The sequence below is a fragment of the Nerophis ophidion genome, linkage group LG10 (assembly GCF_033978795.1).
Source record: "Nerophis ophidion isolate RoL-2023_Sa linkage group LG10, RoL_Noph_v1.0, whole genome shotgun sequence".
NCBI classification, from domain to species: Eukaryota; Metazoa; Chordata; class Actinopteri; order Syngnathiformes; family Syngnathidae; genus Nerophis; species Nerophis ophidion.
In genome coordinates, this window is record NC_084620.1 from 27,430,738 (window position 1) to 27,450,392 (window position 19,655).

At 39.6% G+C, this 19,655-nt stretch overlaps 1 protein-coding gene and 1 long non-coding RNA gene across 11 annotated transcripts; one reads left to right on the forward strand and one right to left on the reverse strand.

Annotated features, from left to right (window-relative positions):
* Window positions 1-850: 850 nt before the first annotated feature.
* On the reverse strand, window positions 851-1,892 carry LOC133559882 (uncharacterized). The gene is made up of 2 exons (XR_009808305.1): window positions 1,766-1,892; window positions 851-1,156 (listed from the first exon to the last, which is right to left on the reverse strand). It is a non-coding gene; the product is annotated as an uncharacterized LOC133559882 (long non-coding RNA).
* Window positions 1,893-2,077: 185 nt separating this feature from the next.
* On the forward strand, window positions 2,078-18,012 carry mrps33 (mitochondrial ribosomal protein S33). 10 transcript variants are annotated; one of them, XM_061913244.1, is made up of 5 exons: window positions 2,129-2,173; window positions 2,238-2,302; window positions 11,435-11,566; window positions 12,636-12,852; window positions 16,494-18,012. In XM_061913244.1, exons 4-5 carry the CDS (start codon window positions 12,638-12,640, stop codon window positions 16,597-16,599), a joined length of 321 nt encoding a protein of 106 aa, XP_061769228.1. In that variant the 5' UTR covers window positions 2,129-2,173; window positions 2,238-2,302; window positions 11,435-11,566; window positions 12,636-12,637; the 3' UTR covers window positions 16,600-18,012. The 10 variants fall into 10 exon arrangements, with proteins under 10 accessions (XP_061769220.1, XP_061769221.1, XP_061769223.1 ...); XM_061913243.1 differs by having other exon boundaries at window positions 2,133-2,173; window positions 2,238-2,297; XM_061913236.1 differs by lacking the exon at window positions 11,435-11,566 and having other exon boundaries at window positions 2,078-2,173; window positions 2,238-2,297; window positions 12,633-12,852.
* Window positions 18,013-19,655: the final 1,643 nt, after the last annotated feature.

The following is a 19,655-nucleotide window of genomic DNA, read 5'->3' on the forward strand; positions in this document are numbered from 1 at the left end:
GCACTTGTGATTTAGGGCTATATGAATAAACGTTGATTGATTAATTGATTGACATATATATATATTAGGGCTGGGCAACGATTAAAAATTGTAATCGAAGTTAATCGCACTATTTCTCCGATTAATCGCGATTAACTGCATTGTATACGCAAAGCCCAATAATGAATTCAAAAGTAGTGTGTAATGCACCTTTATTGGAATATTCTCCCACATGAACAAAAGCGCCAAAACATTTGTTGTGCAAACACAATTTAAATCAGTCCTTGTTAAACAGTAGCAGTTAAATAGCATATTTTATGAAAATCAACTCAAAAAATGTAAATACAAACATTTAAGCTTATTGCCACTGCCAGGGTATTTAAGTTATCCTGTTTGTTATGGAAAATAAATATAATCTACATACAAATCTCTGAGCCACAATCATAACATCTGAACAGGCAATTTCTGAGGTAACAGCAGAAACATTTTTTTTTTATCAGGGATCTTATGTTTAAAAAACCCATATTATAGGTAGTGGGCTGTTTTAGAGAATTTTTGATCAAATTATCCGTAGTAGCAATATTAATAATGTTGTGTTTATTCTGCGTAGTGCACTTAAAATAATTATGACCATATCTAGGAATTGATATGATGGGAATTTTCTGATTGTTTGCTTGGTGCTTTGATAAACTGAACGCATATACATGGTACTATTTGTGATGTTATGAGCCAGGGAAAAAAAGAACTACCCTACCCAGCATGCAACAGGAGTGACGAGCATGCGCGGTAGCCCGGTATAGGTTGTGTCGCCATGACGGCATCTTGTATGTTGTGATATGCACGCTCTGAAAGCAAACGTTACGAACTCAGCCAACACTCCTCGTCTGATTTATTCATAAATAGACAGACAACACATATACTCCGCTGCTTTACAGGCCGCTGGATGTAGCCGGCAAAGTATTCCCATGCTAGCTAGCCGGTCTAGCAAGCACCCGTCATTCAGTCCAAAACGGCCCGATCTATCCACATCCAGAATTGTCTGTCGGTCGTAAGTTATCCCGGAGTGACCACGCTGTAAGCCAGCCATGAAATTTGCAGAATTGTCCCGTATTTTTGCCAAATGTTCCATCTTTACCAAGAGCCCCTCCACGCCGAAGTACATCCGGGAGATGCCATCCTGTTAAGAAAAGGCGTTAACAAAATAAAAGCATGTAAACAACATACGCAAACGTGCGATAAAATAATTGTCGGCGTTAATAGATTGATGAGTTAACGCGTAATCAACGCATAAATTTGCCCACCCCTAATATATATATATATATATATATATATATATATATATATATATATATATATATATATATATATATATATATATATATATATATATATATATATATATATATGTATGTATGATTTATTTTATTTTTTTATTTTTTCCATCGCTTGTCCCTTTTGGGGCGGTAGACGGCGTACACCCTGGACAAGTCGCCACCTCCTCGCAGGGTAAACAAAGTGCAAAGCCATAGGCTCACTCAATCTCAGTAAATATCTTACATTTGGAACACAGCATCATCGTTTTGACAGCTTTTTGGTTGTTATGAGGTACAGAATGTTTTAATGTAGAATTCTAAATCTTTTTTAAGACACAAAAAACAGGCATGTTATTGAGAAACTTACATTTATGAATATAAAACTTAGCCAATAGTATAATGAGGTTGCAAAGATAAAATTCCTTTTCAATTTTTTTTTTCAATTTTTATTTTCAATATCCATCCATTCCTACCGCTTATTCCCTTTGGGGTCGCGGGGGGCGCTGGTGCCTATCTCAGCTACAATCGGGCGGAAGGCAGTGTACACCCTGGACAAGTCGCAACCTCATCGCAGGGCCAATATTTGTGACCTAAACTGATAGAACAGCGGAACTTTTGTGTCATCAAAACCGGCGGATTTGTTAACGACGGACTTCCTGTTGGGAAATCTTATAAAACGTCCTTTACGCTGACTTTAGCAATACATACGCGTCCATTTGGTCCAATGTTGAGTGAATGCATCATGTTTAAAAGTAGAATAGAAAAAGCATAAATCATTGTAGAAAATAAAAAATAGTTTAGCTCAAACCGGAAGTCTTACAACTACCCAATCACGGCTCAGATGCAAACGTATAGGCGGAAGTGGACCTATTCGAGTGAAGGTTATACTCGGCAGCAGTTTTTTGCCCCGTTTATAGATTTAAACTAATATTTACTCTGTTTTAGGATTTATCTCCTGTGGTTTGGAGCCCAAGCAACCGTATTAGGGTGAATACGGCCTTAAAGGTAAGGTAAGACATATTATCAGTCAGCATGTTGTACTGTACCATGTGGCTATCGTTTGCACTGGGAAGGTAAAGCGACATTATTCGCCTCCAAAGTATATTTTAATGGGTTATACTTGATCTTTTCAACCTACAATATCGTGATAGTGCCCACTAAAGCATACAGTTGATAGAAGTCGTTTAGGTTTTACTTGCCCCTTGCACGGGGGATCGTAACATTACACTTGTCTAGTTCGTCAGTTCTGTAATTCACTGTAGCAATTCAATGGGACTTCACTGCCATCGGACCAGCTTCACGGTGGCAGAGGGGTTAGTGCGTCTGCCTCACAATACGAAGGTCCTGCAGTCCTGGGTTCAAATCCAGGCTGGGGATCTTTCTGTGTGGAGTTTGCATGTTCTCCCCGTGAATGCGTGGGTTCCCTCCTGGTACTCCGGCTTCCTCCCACTTCCAAAGACATGCACCTGGGGATAGGTTGATTGGCAACACTAAATTGGCCCTAGTGTGTGAATGTGAGTATGAATGTTGTCTGTCTATCTGTGTTGGCCCTGCGATGAGGTGGCGACTTGTCCAGGGTGTACCCCGCCTTCCGCCCGATTGTAGCTGAGATAGGCGCCAGCGCCCCCCGCGACCCCGAAAGGGAATAAGCGGTAGAAAATGGATGGATGGATGGATAGTTCGTCAGCATTAATACACACAAATGTTCAGTGCAAAATATGCTTTAAAATAAAAGCATATTCTGCCACATAGTTATGTCTAACAGTGGTTCACTTCGTCAGTGAAAAGTTATTGTAAAAAATGTTAAAAGATAACCCCTGAAACTTTAAAGTGGATGGTACATGGGTTATACTTTTATAGCTATTTTCTACCATTTTAAAGGCCCACTGAAATGAGATTTTTTTATTTAAATGGGGATAGCAGGTCCATTCTATGTGTCATACTTGATCATTTTGCGATATTGCCATAATTTGCTGAAAGGATTTAGTAGAGAACATCGATGATAAAGTTTGCCACTTATGGTCACTAACAGCAAAGCCTTGCCTTTACCGGAAGTTGCAGCTGATGACGTCACCCGTTGATGGCTCCTCACATATTCACATTGTTTTTAAGCCTCCAACAAAAAGAGCTATACGGACCGAGAAAACGACAATATCCCCATTAATTTGAGCGAGGATGAAAGATTTGTGTTTTAGGATATTGATAGCGACGGATTAGAAAAAAAAAAAAAGTTAAAAAAAAAAAAACGAGATTGCATAGGGACGGATTCAGATGTTTTTAGACACATTTACTAGGATAATTCTGGGAAATCCCTTATCTTTCTATTGTGTTGCTAGTGTTTTAGTGAGTTTAACAGTACCTGATAGTCGGAGGTGTGTGTCCACGGGTGTCTTCACTCTTGACGCCAATGTCTCAGGGAAGTCGACGGCAGCTTTATGGACGGCGCAAGCTCAGCTGATCGAAGTGACTTTTTACCACATTTTCTCACCGAAACCTGCTGGTTGACATTCCGTCAGGATCCATGTTCGCTTGACTGCGCTGTGATCCATAGTAAAGTTTCACCTCCGGGAATTTTAAACAAGGAATCACCGTGTGTTTGTGTGGCTAAAGGTTGAAGCTTCCCAACTCCATCTTTCCACTTTGACTTCTCCAATATTAATTGAAAAAATTGCAAAAGATTCAGCAACACAGATATCCAAAATACTGTGTATTAAAGCAGATGACTTTTATCTGTGTGTGTGTGCAGCGCTCATATTTCCTAACAGTCCGTGACGTCACGTGTACACGTCATCATTACGTGACGTTTTTCAAGAAGAAACTCCCGGGAAATTTAAAATTTCAATTTAGTAAACTAAAAAGGCTGTATTGGCATGTGTTGCAATGTTAATATTTCATCATTGATTAATAAACTATCAGACTGCGTGGTGAAGTGAAGTGAAGTGAAGTGAATTATATTTATGTAGCGCTTTTGCTCTTGTGACTCAAATCGCTTTACATAGTGAAACCCAATATCTAAGTTACATTCAAACCAGTGTGGGTGGCACTGGGAGCAGGTGGGTAAAGTGCCTTGCCCAAGGACACAACGGCAGTGACTAGAATGGCGGATGCGGGAATCGAACCTGCAACCCTCAAATTGCTGGCACGGCCGCTCTGCCAACCAAGCTAAACCGCCCCACTACCCACTACTACCCGTGGTGGGTAGTAGTGGGTTTCAGTAGGCCTTTAAGGAACTCAAAGCGCTTTGACACTATTTCCACATTTACCCATTCACGCACTGATGCCATGCAAGGCGCTAACCAGGACCCATCAGGAGCAAAGGTGAAATGTCTCGCTCAAGGACACAACGGACGTGACTAGAATGGTAGGTGGGGATTGAACCAGGAACCCCTCAGGTTGCTGGCACAGCCTTTCGCCCAACCGCGCCACGCCGTCCCCCAAGTATATGATTATTAGGACGAGGCGACGTGGCTAAAAAACGGTAACACGAAATAAGTTTTATATTGATGGATATTGATACTTATTGATATGTTTTTGACTTATGGAAAATATGGACCAGGAGAAAAAACCTAAGAAATGCTTTGATTATAATCGCCTCGGCTATCTAAGCAGAAAGGAAAGGACACGTCAGCACAACCATGGAAAACAATCAATGTAAAGACAATTCTAAAATCACAATAAACTCTTAACCTATTTAATGAATGTGCAACAATAATGAATATATAAAATATGCTTAATAAAAAGTTACAAAATATTGCCATGTGTGAAATATATTGCTACTAAGTTCCATTGTCTGTCGACTTTATACCTGCAGTATCCTTAGTAACTGAGCTACTGTGTAGAACAATTTCCCTTGTGAATCATTAAAGTTTGTCTATGTCTAAATGTGAACATACTAAAACCTGAAGAAAAAAATTCTGCCGTTTTACTGCCAGGAAGTTACATGTAACATTCAATTTAGTCTGTTATGCTTATTTAAGTATGAAAATGAATTAATGTTATGCAGTAATTATTAAAATTTTGGACCAAATCATTGGAGCACATTTGTTTTATTTTGGCATTTATTTTATTTTTCCTGTCCTGCACTAGGCTGCACTATGTTATTCCTGCTTGTTTCCGTACACACGAATAGGGTACAGACGTGGGTTGGAAAACACAAAAAAAGAGAAAATAAAAGACTGGCATACCGTCGACATGACTATTCTTGTTTCATCCACATTTTTATTTCCTTCTCTGCAGCACTAATTTTTTATTTTTTTACTGTAACTACTCTATCGGTATCGAAAGACACTCGGTCCACGCATGCGCGAGGACTTTTTCACTTCCATCAACCTCTTTTAAGGCAGTTTTTTCATGCACACAGTCACTGTATTGATGGTTTTCTTTTTTGTAATCTTTGTTTGAACAACAATATCATATACAAAAATACATACAAAATGAAACAAAACATTGCTTTAGAATGCAGTATTTATTTTGAAACCGTACAGAAACCTGAACGACAGCCTTAATGGTAAATAAATCAGTCTTTTTTTACTACTTAATATACATCAAATACATATATTCACAATTAAGGTTGCAAAATTCTGGGCATATTCAAAGTTGGAAACTTTCAATGGGACTATATGTGAATTACGAGAATAAATATTGAATGCAACACGCTAGATCTTGCAGCATGATTAGCTAAAACACCCTGATGTAATGCAAATTCAGATGAATTTCAACCCTGCATTGTGCATTCCTACATCACATGTGCAGTGCATTCTTCCATCACATGCACAGGTAATTCCCAGCATGCTACACACTAGAGTAGGGCTATTGAGGTCACAATAGTATTTGAGCCCAAGGACTTCATCCCGTCAGGTAAGTAGTGATATTACTGGGGTAAATATATCTGATCTATGGTATTTACGTTTAATAGAACTGTAGTTGCTTGTTACTGTATGACTGTAGACTACTCCAGCAGACTTCCACTCAAGCTAGCTAGTGACTGTAGGCCTAGGTTACTCCAACAGACTTCCATTCAAGCTAGCTAGTTGTTCCTGTACTTGTTCAATGATTTTGGGGCCAATATCTCTAGCTAGCCCGGTTTATGTACCATCACAGTCATAATGAACCGAAAATATTCATCCGTTAGCCGTGATGCTAATTTTCTGTACGTTAAGTCTCATTCATTTATGCTAACAATGTTAGCAATCCGATTTACCTTTTTTGTGATCTGTAAAGTTCAACTAGCAAATACTAAATCAAAACGTGTAGTTTCCTCTGCCTTCTGTGCTTCTAGCCATTCTGTTGTCGTACTATAATGCAGGTTATAGTTTGATTTAGCATGGTGATTGAGTGTTCATTTATTAATCTAGCCCATGGGTGTCAAACTCTGGCCCGCGGGCCAAATTTGGCCCGCTGTGTAATTTCATTTGGCCCTCGAGGCAATAATAAATTAACATTAGAGCTGGCCCGGTGGTATTATACAGTGGCGGTGCCGCTGCATCACCGCATTCAACGCTAATTCTCATACTTGCCAACCCTCCTGATTTTTCCAGGAGAATCCCGAATTTCAGTGCCCTCTACAACCTGTCGTCATATGTCCGCTTTTCCTCCATACAAACAGCGTGCCGGCCCAGTAACGTAATATATGCGGCTTCTACACACACACAAGTGAATGCAAGGCATACTTGGTCAACAGCCATACAGGTCACACTGAGGGTGGCAGTATAAACAACTTTAACACTGTTACACCACACTGTGAACCCACACCAAACAAGAATGACAAAACACATTTCGGGAGAACATCCGCACCGTAACAGAACATAAACACAACAGAACGAATACCCAGAATCCCTTGCAGCACTAACTGTTCCGGGACGATACAATATACACACCCCCGATACCAACAAAACTCGAGTTTGCATGTCACTATAAAGTTATATAAGCCTTGCTTGTTCAATATTCAATGCAAAACTTGTTTGGGTCCCTATTAAAAGATTAAGTTGTTCAACTTTGGCCCGCGGCTTTGTTCAGTTTAGAATTTTGGCCCACTCTGTATTTGAGTTTGACACCCCTGATCTAGCCTATTTAATTTGTTCATCGGTAAAATATTTTTGAAGACTACTCCAAATGTATAGCGACTATATCCGTGTGGCGTTGTGACAGTTTGACCCCCCCACTGTCACCGTTTACCCTTAAACTTCCTCAAACCGTGCACATTTATTAGGAAGTTTAACATGGACAAAGTACAAATATTCAATCTTGTTAGTCAGTGAAAAGTAGTGATGGGTCCGGCAACACTGATGCATCGGCGCATGCGTCGAGCTCATAGAGCAAAACCCTGTGTCGGTGCGCCATACTTGCCAACCTTGAGACCTCCGATTTCGGGTGTTGGGTGTTCTGGTCGGGGGTGGGGCGGAGGCGTGGTTGAGGGCGTGGTTGGGACGGGAGGGCGTGGTTAAGAGGGGAGGAGTATATTTACAGCTACAATTCACCAACTCGAGTATTTCATATATGTATGTATGTATATATATATATATATATATAAATATATATATATATATATATATATATATATGTATATGTATGTATGGAATACTTGACTTTCAGTGAATTCTAGCTATATATACTTTATTATATATATAAATAAAATAAATAGTTGAATTTCAGACGGCACCTATCAAATACACAGTAATGAAAACACGGTTGTTCTACTAACTGGACTGTGCTTGCTGTTTACTAAAAAAACAACAACACTTACCTATCACTATTTCAGTAACCTTTGTTCTGCCATTTGCGTACTGGCGAGCGATCTCCAAATCCGGGAACATATCCCTACGGATTTGTTGTAGACATTCGAAAAGGAGAATGGGATGTTGCTTCCAGCTATCAGCATAGCCATCTTTATCTCAGCATAAGTTACACCATCGGGTCTCCATTTTGAGAGGTGGCCCATAATACTGGGTTGTGAACGATGCTGCGCTGCAGACGCTTTGTGCTTCGCTGACCGTTCATGACTGAGTATATACCATGTTCAATGGAGAAGTCTGTTCTACAAAATTTCCAGGCAACATACCCCTTCCCCTTCGAACTCTCCTGGATAAACTGAAATTCTTGTTTCCATTCGTTTTGGACCTTGCAAGCTTATTTCTTCATTTTGCTCGTCGACGGCGTCACCATTGCTGTAACTTCCTCGTTCTTCTGCTTCGTCTCCTTGTATGTGCAGTTTTTTATCATAATCCGTAGATGGTGTAACGTGATTGGGCAGGCAAGCTGTTTATATAGTGGGAAAGCGAATGTAAAAACAGGCTGTCCCCACTCAGGTCCGCTTGGAGCTGGAGGGGGCGTGGCCTCCAGCTCCGGCTGAATTTCAGGAGATTTTCGGGGAAAAAATTTCTTCCGGGAGGTTTTCAGGAGAGGCGCTGAATTTCGGGAGTCTCCCGGAAAATCCGGGAGGGTTGGTAAGTATGCGGTGCGCATACCGCTTTTCGAAAGTCACGTGACCGATCATGAGCTGTTTCGGTCACATGACCGATACGCCTGCGTTTCAAACTGTGTTTACAAGGAAGAGCATCAGTCAACGAGATGCTGCTGCCAACAGAATCGCCGCACTTCGGCCGTTGATCATTTGTAATTTATCGTCGTTGGAGCTCATTTCCGCCGTGTGGGAATATTTTGATCACATACATTAAAAAGCGGTAACAGTGAATCCCTTCGGAAGCTCAGTTGGTAGAGTGGAGGACTGTAGTTGCTTATGCTGAGTTCCTTAGGGCAGTGGTCCCCAACCTTTTTGTAGCTGCGGACCGGTCAACGCTTGATAATTTTTCCCGCGGCCTGTCGGGGAGGGGATAGTGGGGGCAGTGGGAGGGGGCCGTCATGAGGGATTTTTTTTTCTTTTTTCTTTGTCATAAAAAGGCCGGTTTTTGTCATGAAAAATTGAGGGTTTTTTGGGGGGTTGGTGCACCAATTGTAAGCGTATCTTGTGTATTTTATGTTGATTTAATAAAAAATAAATTATTATTTTTTCAATTTAAAAATTGTTTTAAATTAATAAAAAAATTATTCTGCGACCCGGTGGTTGGGGACCACTGCCTTAGGGCACTGGTTCAAATAGAGCTCGATGAATCACTCATTACGATTTTACCATGACTTGATTAACGTGGACCCCGACTTAAACAAGTTGAAAAACTTATCCGGGTGTTACCATTTAGTGGTCAATTGTACGGAATATGTACTGTAAAATCTACTAAAAAAAGTTTAAATAAATCAACAGTGGGTATTCAGAGCGCATTTAAAAAAATAAACAAAAACAAAAAATTCCTAGTCCACAAGTATCCTCATCCACAACACATTCTCTTAGATTTCTATGTTATGATACATGTTCACATTATTAATGACTGTATGTAAAAAAGATAAAAATATATTTTTATTTAAATGAAGATATGAAACAATCCTAAATGAAATACAATGACTTGGTTTATATTATTGTATATACTAGGTCAGGGGTAGGGAACCTATGGCTTTAGAGCCACTGCCAGATGTGGCTCTTTTGATGATTGCACCTGGCTCTCAAATTAATCTTAACTGACATTGCTTAACACAATAAGTAAGGAATAATTCCGCTGGTAATCACAGTGTCAAAAATAACGTTCAAAATCTAAAACATTTTCATGCATTTTCATCCATCCATCTACCGCATCAGTTTAAGAAGTCGCATTAATGGTAAGAAGTATTTTATGTATTTTTGGTTAGCCTCAGAATAACAATGTTATTAAAAAGAATAAGAACTGAAGTGAATTATATTTATATAGCGCTTTTTCTCTTGTGACTCATAGTGCTTTACATAGTGAAACCCAATATCTAAGTTACATTCAAACCAGTGTGGGTGGCACTGGGAGCAGGTGGGTAAAGTGCCTTGCCCAAGGACACAACGGCAGTGACTAGGATGGTGGAAGCGGGAATCGAACCTGCAACCCTCAAGTTGCTGGCACGGCCACTCTACCAACTGAGCTATACCGCCAACGTATTCAATTCGAATAAGAGACTTATTATACTCGAAAATGTTGGTATTTCTTAAAAATGCACGCATATAGTTGTATTCAGTGTTAAAAAAAAAATTATATCGCTCTCACGGAAATAATTGTAATAATTTTTGGCTTGTATGGCACTCACAACCAAAAAAGTTCCCAACCCTGTACTAGGTCATAAAATCAGTGTCAGTTGAGTTGGTCCATAGGTTGCCTGTAGGGATTTTTAATGTCCAACAGATGTGAGTATTAGGTGACACAGTATTGACACAGTATCAATACAGTTTTGCAATGTGTCGAAAATCTTCATGACGCCTCATCAACCCATCACTAGTGAAAAGCATATTTTTTGGTCAGTAAAAAGCATGCACTCAAATTATAACCTGTCACTCACCATGGCTCTGAACGGGTGGTTAAAAGAATGAGGGTGGGGCTGAGGGCTTTATATAGGTGAACATACCTACCTTGACTAATTAGGCTTAATTTGGGCTGAACCATGGTTCTCAAAAGCTGGGTGTTACAGAAGGACACTGGACATTTAAAAGTTATGTTATCCAAGCCTGAATACACTGTATACAAAAATTTCTCTACAAATGCAAAAGTACTATGTGTATACTTTTAGATGTATGGTGGTTATTCATGGTGTATTTTACAAAAGAAAGGCATTCTTAAGCCTCCCCGTCAAATTGGTCCCAGGTAGTGGGAGGGGCTATGGGCTATTTTAAGTTGGAAAATGCCATTTTTCTGACAGTCTGCTGGCTGTCACTGCCAGAGTTGGTTGTCTGTTCTGATCAGGAGCTCAGGTCTCCATGCATCAAACATCTGCTGAGGTGAATATTTTGGTGATGAGATTATGTTGTGTTGTAACAGGTCAAATTAGTTTTGTTGATTGCTATTTGATTTTGCTAAATCTGTTTTGGTTATTTAATTCTTTACTTTGACATGTTTGATTATTGATGTTTGATTGTGAATACATGTATTTTGTTATAATGGATTATTTACCTTTTATTTTTAATATGCTTATTTTGATTAATTATTTAGGCTTGTTTAACACATGCGACTTTGAAATGGATTTACAATATAAATGTTACATATAATATACTATAATATTGCCTCTATTTATTACTATTGTAGGTTTTGGGTGAGTTGTTTCCTCTTGGGCCCTGCGATAAGGTGGCGACTTGTCCAGGGTGTACCCCGCCTTCCGCCCGATTGTAGCTGAGATAGGCGCCAGCGCCCCCCGCGACCCCAAAAAGGGAATAAGCGGTAGGAAATGGATGGATGGATGGATGTTTCCTCTTGCTATTCACCTCATGACACTTTGGGTGTCACTAAATGTTTGTGAACTGTTATCAACTGTGTGCCTTGCCATCTTTGGTTTGAAAGTCTGGTTTACAAACGTTACATTACCTTCATCCGAGGTGGGGTGTGACACATTGCATTAGTGTTTTACAAGAACAAATGAAAAAACAGAAGCTTGAGAAGCTTAACAAAATGCTTTCATTTTACATTTTGAATGGGACTTTTTTGGGGGGGGCATCAATCAACATTGTTTTTTGATGTTTGAAGTTATGCTCACAAAAATACATTTGTATTACAAATGTTTGCATGTCTGATTATGACCACAGAATGTCTGTATATGATTAGTATAAATTACCTCAAAGTTCCTATTAGTTTCCATGGATGGTGTCCAACTTTGAATAATCAATTGGTCAATATTTCCAAGCTTCCGGAGCTTAACTTCCCGTGTTAAATTTACGAAATGTTTCTGGAAATTTACCGAAAACTTTCCTCCCTTTTACAACCCTATTCACAATGCTGATAATTTTAAAGTACTTTTTTTTCCAGGTTGCAGATTAGGTTTGGGTATCGTTTAAAAAGTTTTGATACCAGTACCCTTAAAACGATACAAATACCAACTGAGTACTTCATTCGATATTAATCATGTGAAAAGAATGCAGTGGGTTGCATAATTTTCACCACTCCCCATTCAAGATTAAGTGCTCAAATATTTTATTAAATAACTGTACAAATATGTACAACAAAGTGTTATTTTGGCTGTGTAATTAGCGAGCAAGCTAAGATAGCATTAGCTCACATGCCTAGGACATGCCCAAAACGATTTACTTGACAATACAGACCGCGGGTGCCTTTTTGTTCATGCAACCAACCAGGCTTCACTCTTTCATGCTTCTAACGCCCCAAAAAATCTAAATATCGAACACTTGATATTGAATATCTGTCTATTGCGATAAATCTTGATATCATTTTAGCCGTAATTATTTATTTCAAATCTTCCCCGCTCATATTAACTTCTATCTGCTACTGTCAGCAGGTATGGCCGGTCCTTCCAGTTATGCACTGCGCATGTCTCGGTTGAGCGCCCAGATCTTCGGGAATGTTGTGCGTACCACAGACTCCAAATCCATGAAGGTGGTTCAGCTGTTCCGGGAGCCTCCCCTCGCCAAGAGGAAGGAAGTGTATGACTGGTACCCACAACATAATGTTTACTACGCCATGACCAGGAAGCTCAGGTTCATGGGATTATTCAGGTAATTTGCATTTTGTGACAGCGATTTTGGCTGTGTTGGAAAATGTAATTAGGTGACATATGCCAGAGGATATTACGTTTAAAACGTTTAATGGAATTGTCATTTAGGTATCCTAAATTAAAATAGCTTGAAAAGGCAGCTTGACAAACAAATGGAACATTATGTTCTTTGCGACAACGAAAGTCACTTTCAATACCCATCTATTTACTGACATTACACATCCTTGATATTTATGGAGTATTTTGTTAAAATAAACTTAAGTATGCAAATGAGATAAATGGGTTGTACTTGTATAGCGCTTTTCTACCTTCAAGGTACTCAAAGCGCTTTGACACTACTTCCACATTTACACACACATTCACACACTGATGGAGGGAGCTGCCATGCAAGGCGCTAACCAGCACCCATCAGGAGCAAGGGTGAAGTGTCTTGCTCAGGACACAATGTACGTGACAAGGTTGGTACTAGGTGGGAATTGAACCAGGGACAATCTGGTTCCGCACGGTCACTCTTCCACTGCGCCACGCCGTCCAATATTATATCGAAAATGAAATGAGCAGGATAGAACCTTCTTTAAGATTTATAATTGTAGGTGGAGATGTAAAGATAGAGAAAAGCTTTAGCAAGTGTTGCTGTCCCGATACGTTTTTTACTTCTGATACAATATCTGCATTGGAACCTTGACTATTGGGCAATTCTGATAAAAATCAGATATGATATCAGCAAAAATCATAGTACATACTTATATTTTGTAGTGTACAATGTTGGAAAAGGCTTGATCAAGTAAAATGACAGAAAAATCAAACATGAAAAACTCCACTTATTACAGACTAATGCAGTCTTTAAATGGAAGTGGAAGAATAATGTCTTTGGCGTCATCTATTGGTCAGTTATTTGTTAAATGCGGACACGTTTGTTACTGTAGACTTTGTATGTGTAAGTAATATGCGACTATTTGATACTTGTTTATGTTAATGTGTGGTGTTTCAGACTTCAATATTGTTGTATTAAGGACACTTATTACATGTGTGTTTGGCTGTTTTGTAGCTGCAAGCTCCTTGTATTCCATAGCAGTGTCTCTTAACCATGGGGCCTCGAGCTCCCCCTAGAGGGCTGCCAAAAAATCTGTTTGTCAGCTGTGGTCCATATGGACCGCAGCGGTACACAGTTGAAATACATATTTCCACCACTTGTGGCAGTAATGATATTAAACAAACAAAAAGTCTAAAGTTAAAATCATTGAGAAGATACTTAAGTCCAACAATTCTGACTAAAGTGATGAAGCTGTATTTTAATTTTGCACTTTAATTTTGACAGTTTACTGTCTTTAAGAAACATGTTCTTTTTATTAGTAATTTTATTAGAATTCATGTATTTTAGTACTGCGGATTACATGTAAATTTAATTGCATCAGTTTTAATGAGTCTTCTTTTTTAGTATACTTGATTAGTATTTGTTTTTTTTAATCAGCCTTACAAAAACCTTGAAAATAATCATTGTTTTCAACCTGTTAAGTTGTAACGGTTCTATAATAAGAGTGCTTTGTGTTGACATATTTTGGGGTGGAATGGATTTTTTGTATTTCTAATGGTTTCCTTCCTATTGGAAAACATTTTCTTTGGTCATGCTTAAAAAGATCATATTCTGATTATTCTACATCTAAAACAGTATCTTGTGTTCTACATAACATGCATTGGTGTGTTTTTTGGTCAAAATGTTACATAGATTATGTTTTACAGACCATCTTCAAGTCGCTTTCTGACTGTCTCTTCAGATGGGCCATACAGTCTTATTTACGTGCCTCCACTTTGGCAACTGTCTTTTCCTCGTATGCCGTGTTGTAGATTTTTTGTGTTGGAATATACTGACGGATATGTTACCTATTCAGTGGCCTAGTGGTTCGAGTGTCCGCCCTGAGATCGGTAGGTTGTGAGTTCAAACCACGGCCGAGTCATACTAAAGACTATAAAAATGGGACCAATTGCCACTCTGCTTGGCACTCAGCATCAAGGGTTGAAATTGGGGGATAAATCACCAAAAAGATTCCCGGGCGTCGCCACAGCTGCTGCTCACTGCTCCTCTCACATCCCAGGTGGTGATCAAGGGAGATGGGTTAAATGCAGGGAATAATTTCACCACACCTAGTGTGTTTTTGAAAATCATTGGCACTTTTGTTTAACTGTACGCTATTTTGTATTACAAATAAAAACAGCAGAGGATGCGTGTGCATGTACGAGCCAGTCTGCCTTATAATAAGAGAGAGAGGATAGCGAAAAAAGAAGCTTGACTCCAGCGTTGGACTACAATAGCAGACTCGCGCAAAGATCTTTGGGTATATATCTTGCATATATGGAGATGTCCGCTGACGGCACAGGACAGAGCAATTCCAAACGGCTCGATGGAGGAAGTATAAAGGAAGGCGAGCATATTTTATATAGACCTCCACAATGTCTCCACGGTTTGATTTCAAATTTTCATGACTACACAGATCCCAAATACACAAACATGACCATTTCAGAAAAGTTGGTTTTGCATATTGGCCGGGTGTCATGCCTGTAAGTTTATGTTTTGGTTTTGGTCAGGTTATGTTTTGTTTTCTGGACTCTTGTTCTGTTTTTTCACGTCCTGGTTTGTTTTTGTTACCATGACAACTCAATGATTTTTCACCTTGCCCTCCTAGTCACGCCCCTGCCCTCAGTCCCGCACCTGTTCCTAATTATCACAGCCACTACTTAAGTTATTTTCTTTCTGTCCATCGGTCTGGGAACATTAACTATCATTGCCTTTCATACTTCGTGCCATGCTTTTCGATTAATCCACGCCAAGTAAGTTTTTGTTTGTATTTATGTCTTTGATGGTTTCTTTTGTTTGTTTGTAGATAGTATTGCCATTGTCTATTTTCGTTCTAAGTTTTAGTCTAGATTATCCACCATCAAGCGCGCTTTTTCTTTTGCCTTTATCATTGTATTTTGAGTATAAATAATTAAAACTATGTACCTGAATTCTCGCCTGGCTCGTCCTGTAATCCCTCTGCGTCGAAGGAGCACACACAATCCAAGTCCAAGCTTGACACCGGGGTACTGCTGTACATATATTTAAAGACTAATATTTCAGTTATTGTTACTTATCAGTATCAACATTTCAGCTATTTATCATAACATTTTATTTTTGCTATATGTTTCCTTTTTTGCTTTATTTTTGATTTTTGTTTTAACTCTGCAATGTGCCACCAGCCCACAAAATTTTTGCAGTGGTCCTCAAACTAACCTCGGGCTGTTAAAAAATGACCGGAAAATGTCTACAGACTGTCTTAGCAATATCACTAGGCATCCTTATGGAGTTGTTCTCCACGCTTCCACACTTCACCTTTCACAGTGGTGCTAATGCACACGCCGCGCTTGTTGACGTGCCCTGTTTGGCTGGATCGCTGCTCAAATGGCAAATACTGCGCCTTTTATGACCACTTGTATTTAATGCATGATGCAAGACACACTTCCTGTTGCACACTTATTTTGCGGCTGTCCAAATGTATTTGTTGTGAGCCGACAGAAATAAGTATTTGAAATTGTAGTCTGTTCTGCTGCAAATTGATACCAATTGTTTAAACGTCTGTTTACACGTCTCCTTTCACTGGTTTGTAGGGACGAGCATGAGGATTTCAAGGAGGAGATCCGTCGCCTGAGGAAGCTCAGAGGGAAAGGTGTACCAAAGAAGGGAGAGGGCAAGAGAGCAGCCAAGAAGAAATGAGCTGCAACATTTATGCATAAAACAAGACTATTCACACCGTTATTTGTTTTATGCTGTGACTTCATCAACAAGTTTGTTTCTGGCTATGTAAAGGAAAATTCTGACTACAGTAACTAACAATGAGTCCCTTTTTGTAGATGTTTTCTGAGGAAAAAAAACTTTGTTTTCCATCCATCCATCTTCTACTGCTTATCTAAGGTCGAGTCGCAGGGGCAACAGCTTATGCAGGGAGGCCCAGACTTCCCTCTCCCCAGCCACTTTGTCCAGCCAGGAGACATAGTTTCCCCAAGCTATCCTGGGACTTCCTTGTGGCCTCCTACTGGTCAGACGTGCCCTAAACACTGTCCTGGGAGGCGTTCGGGGGAATTGCCTCATCTGGCTCCTCGATGTGGGGGAGCTCCATCCATCCATTTTCTACCGCTTATTCCCTTTTGGTGTCGCGGGGGGCGCTGGCGCCTATCTCAGCTACAATTGGGCAGAAGGCGGGGTACACCCTGGACAAGTCGCCACCTCATCGCAGGGCCAACACAGATAGACAGATAAAATTCACACACTAGGGCCAATTTAGTGTTGCCAATCAACTTATCCCCAGGTGCATGTCTTTGGAAGTGGGAGGAAGCCGGAGTACCCGGAGGGAACCCACGCATTCACGGGGAGAACATGCAAACTCCACACAGAAAGATCCCGAGCCTGGATTTGAACCCAGGACTGCAGGACCTTCGTATTGTGAGGCAGACGCACTTACCCCTCTGCCACCGTGAAGCCCTACTTTGAGCTCCTTCCGAATAAATAGTTTTTCACCATACAAATAATTCTGTACTTTACATTTGTTTTTGTAAATATAAAATTTTCATGGACAAATATTTTGTATCATTAAACATTTGTTGATTGGCAAAACTAAATTGGTCCTAGTGTGTGAATGTTGTCTGTCTATCTGGGTTGGCTCTGTAATGAGGTGGCGACTTGTCCAGGGTGTACACCACCTTCCTTCCAAATGCAGCTGGGATAGGCTCCAGCACCCCCGCGACCCCAAAAGGGACAAGCGGTAGAGAATGGAGAGATGGTTGGAAAAATAAAAGTAAAACTAAATATTGATGTATTAAACCATTACTGAAATCAAAGAAAAAAATGTATACCTATGTTTTTATAAAGGTAATACAGGACCAGTTTGCCCAGCTCCAATTCTAGTATTTCTAAAAGTATCATTGAATAATCTTTTTTTTGCCTCAAAGTGTGTTAATTTTATTTGTAAAAAATACAGAACAAATAGGCAAACAAAACACAAATCAATGTTTTTAAAAGTATTTTTGGAAGGATACTAACAATATAACACTCTAATTACATGCAATTGTTTGAGTGAAATAAAGTCGATTGTGCAAACTATATAAAACAAAAATAAAAGATTACCTCTCATTCAATTACTCCAAATCAACATACCGTCTGGAAACCATATGATTATATAGAAATATACAAGGGCTGTGCACTGTGCAGTCATGGGAGACGGGTGAGGCATGAACAATAAATTAATCCAAGTTTATTCATTTAGCTCATAGTCACAAGTGCTTCTAAGGGTTGCACAAACCTTAACGACGGCACCTGATCTGAACCCACATCCGGACAAGAAAAACCCCAAAATGTGAAAAAGAACACTCCCAGACTGCAATAGATCCTCAGTTCAGTTCATGTTCAGTTATTCAATGATTCATGATAATGTGAGAGTCCAGTCCATTGCAAGGTTAGAGGGTCGTAGAAGAGTGGTCCAGTCCAGGTCACGACTTTGAACCGCTAGCGCGTCCTCCCGACTGGTACCTCTCCAGGAATTGTCTGCTCCAATTTCGTTGTTCTTTGAACCTGTTCACTGAAATAATGACAAAACTCATATTATATTCTACTCTAATTGTCCGTGGCCACCTGTTGACTTCTCAATGCAGGAGAGGAGTGTCAGGTCAACTGGTCTAAAACAGAGTCTATATTAAAGCGGAAACTGCACTTTTTTTGTTTACAACAGGGGTGGGAAAACCTTTTGGCTCAGGAGGCACATTGACTTTCAACATTTGACAGGAGGGCCTTTAAAGCATAATATATATGTTGGAACTAAGAGTAGACTTCTCAGACATGGGCTATTGATATATAATGCATCTATTTTCAACAATATATTATCAGAACATCAAAGAAACATAAAAATGGTATTACAGGGTAAACACTTACATTCTCTTTTAATGGAAGCAGTGTTGTTGATCACCTTTTTTGTCAGTCCGTCAAAGTCTATTATCAGTTGTGTGGTGGTAATTCTCAAAACAGATCTTTGCTCACTTCTGTTCCAATGTTTGGCGGGCCAGATTATAAAGACCCAACGGGCCGGATGTGGCCCATGGGCCATAGTTTGCATATCCCTGGTTTACAATGAAAGACACGACAATGGGTTTATATTTTTTGTAATGCATTTAACTTGAAAATACACTTAAATAAAAATCTGCTTACAATGGAGCCAATTGGCAGTCCTCTATTCGGCCCATAAAAGCCAATAAAAAAAATATACAAAAAGTGCCAACAATACTACATTTACAATTCATGACTTCAATATTAACCAAGTATAAGTGGTATTGTTATTTTAAGCGCTAAGGCAGACAAACTATTAATAGCGACACCTGTGTGCCAATGTTGACACGAACAATTTGTGAGCTGCTTCCCCGTTTCCCTTGCCTCGTTGCATGCCTCTCCCCTGGATAGTAGAAGGATGAAGAAGTAATCCAACAATTTGGTCAACTTTGGCATCCGATTTAAACCCAAAATGGCGAGAACAATACAAAAAGACGCTTGGTTGCACCCCCCTTTTCTTCGTGGAGATTATTACTTCTTCATCTGAACAGGAATATATGAACATCATGTCAGTCGGATACCTAATGACAGAATACATTGTACAGTAAGTGATGTTTTATTATGTCTGTTGGCCCTCATGAAGTCTGCTGTGAGTAGTAATCAGTGATGTGGAAAAATACAGGATACGGACTCCTGGTTGAACTCATGACATCTCGCCGGTTAGATTGAAGACGCAG

Bases quoted from the DNA above. Each gene is read 5' to 3' on its own strand.
- mrps33 (XM_061913236.1), top strand. From the start codon at position 12,638: ATGGCCGGTCCTTCCAGTTATGCACTGCGCATGTCTCGGTTGAGCGCC. The intron at 12,853-16,493 runs GTAATTTGCATT...ACTGGTTTGTAG, and splicing joins AGGTTCATGGGATTATTCAG to GGACGAGCATGAGGATTTCA.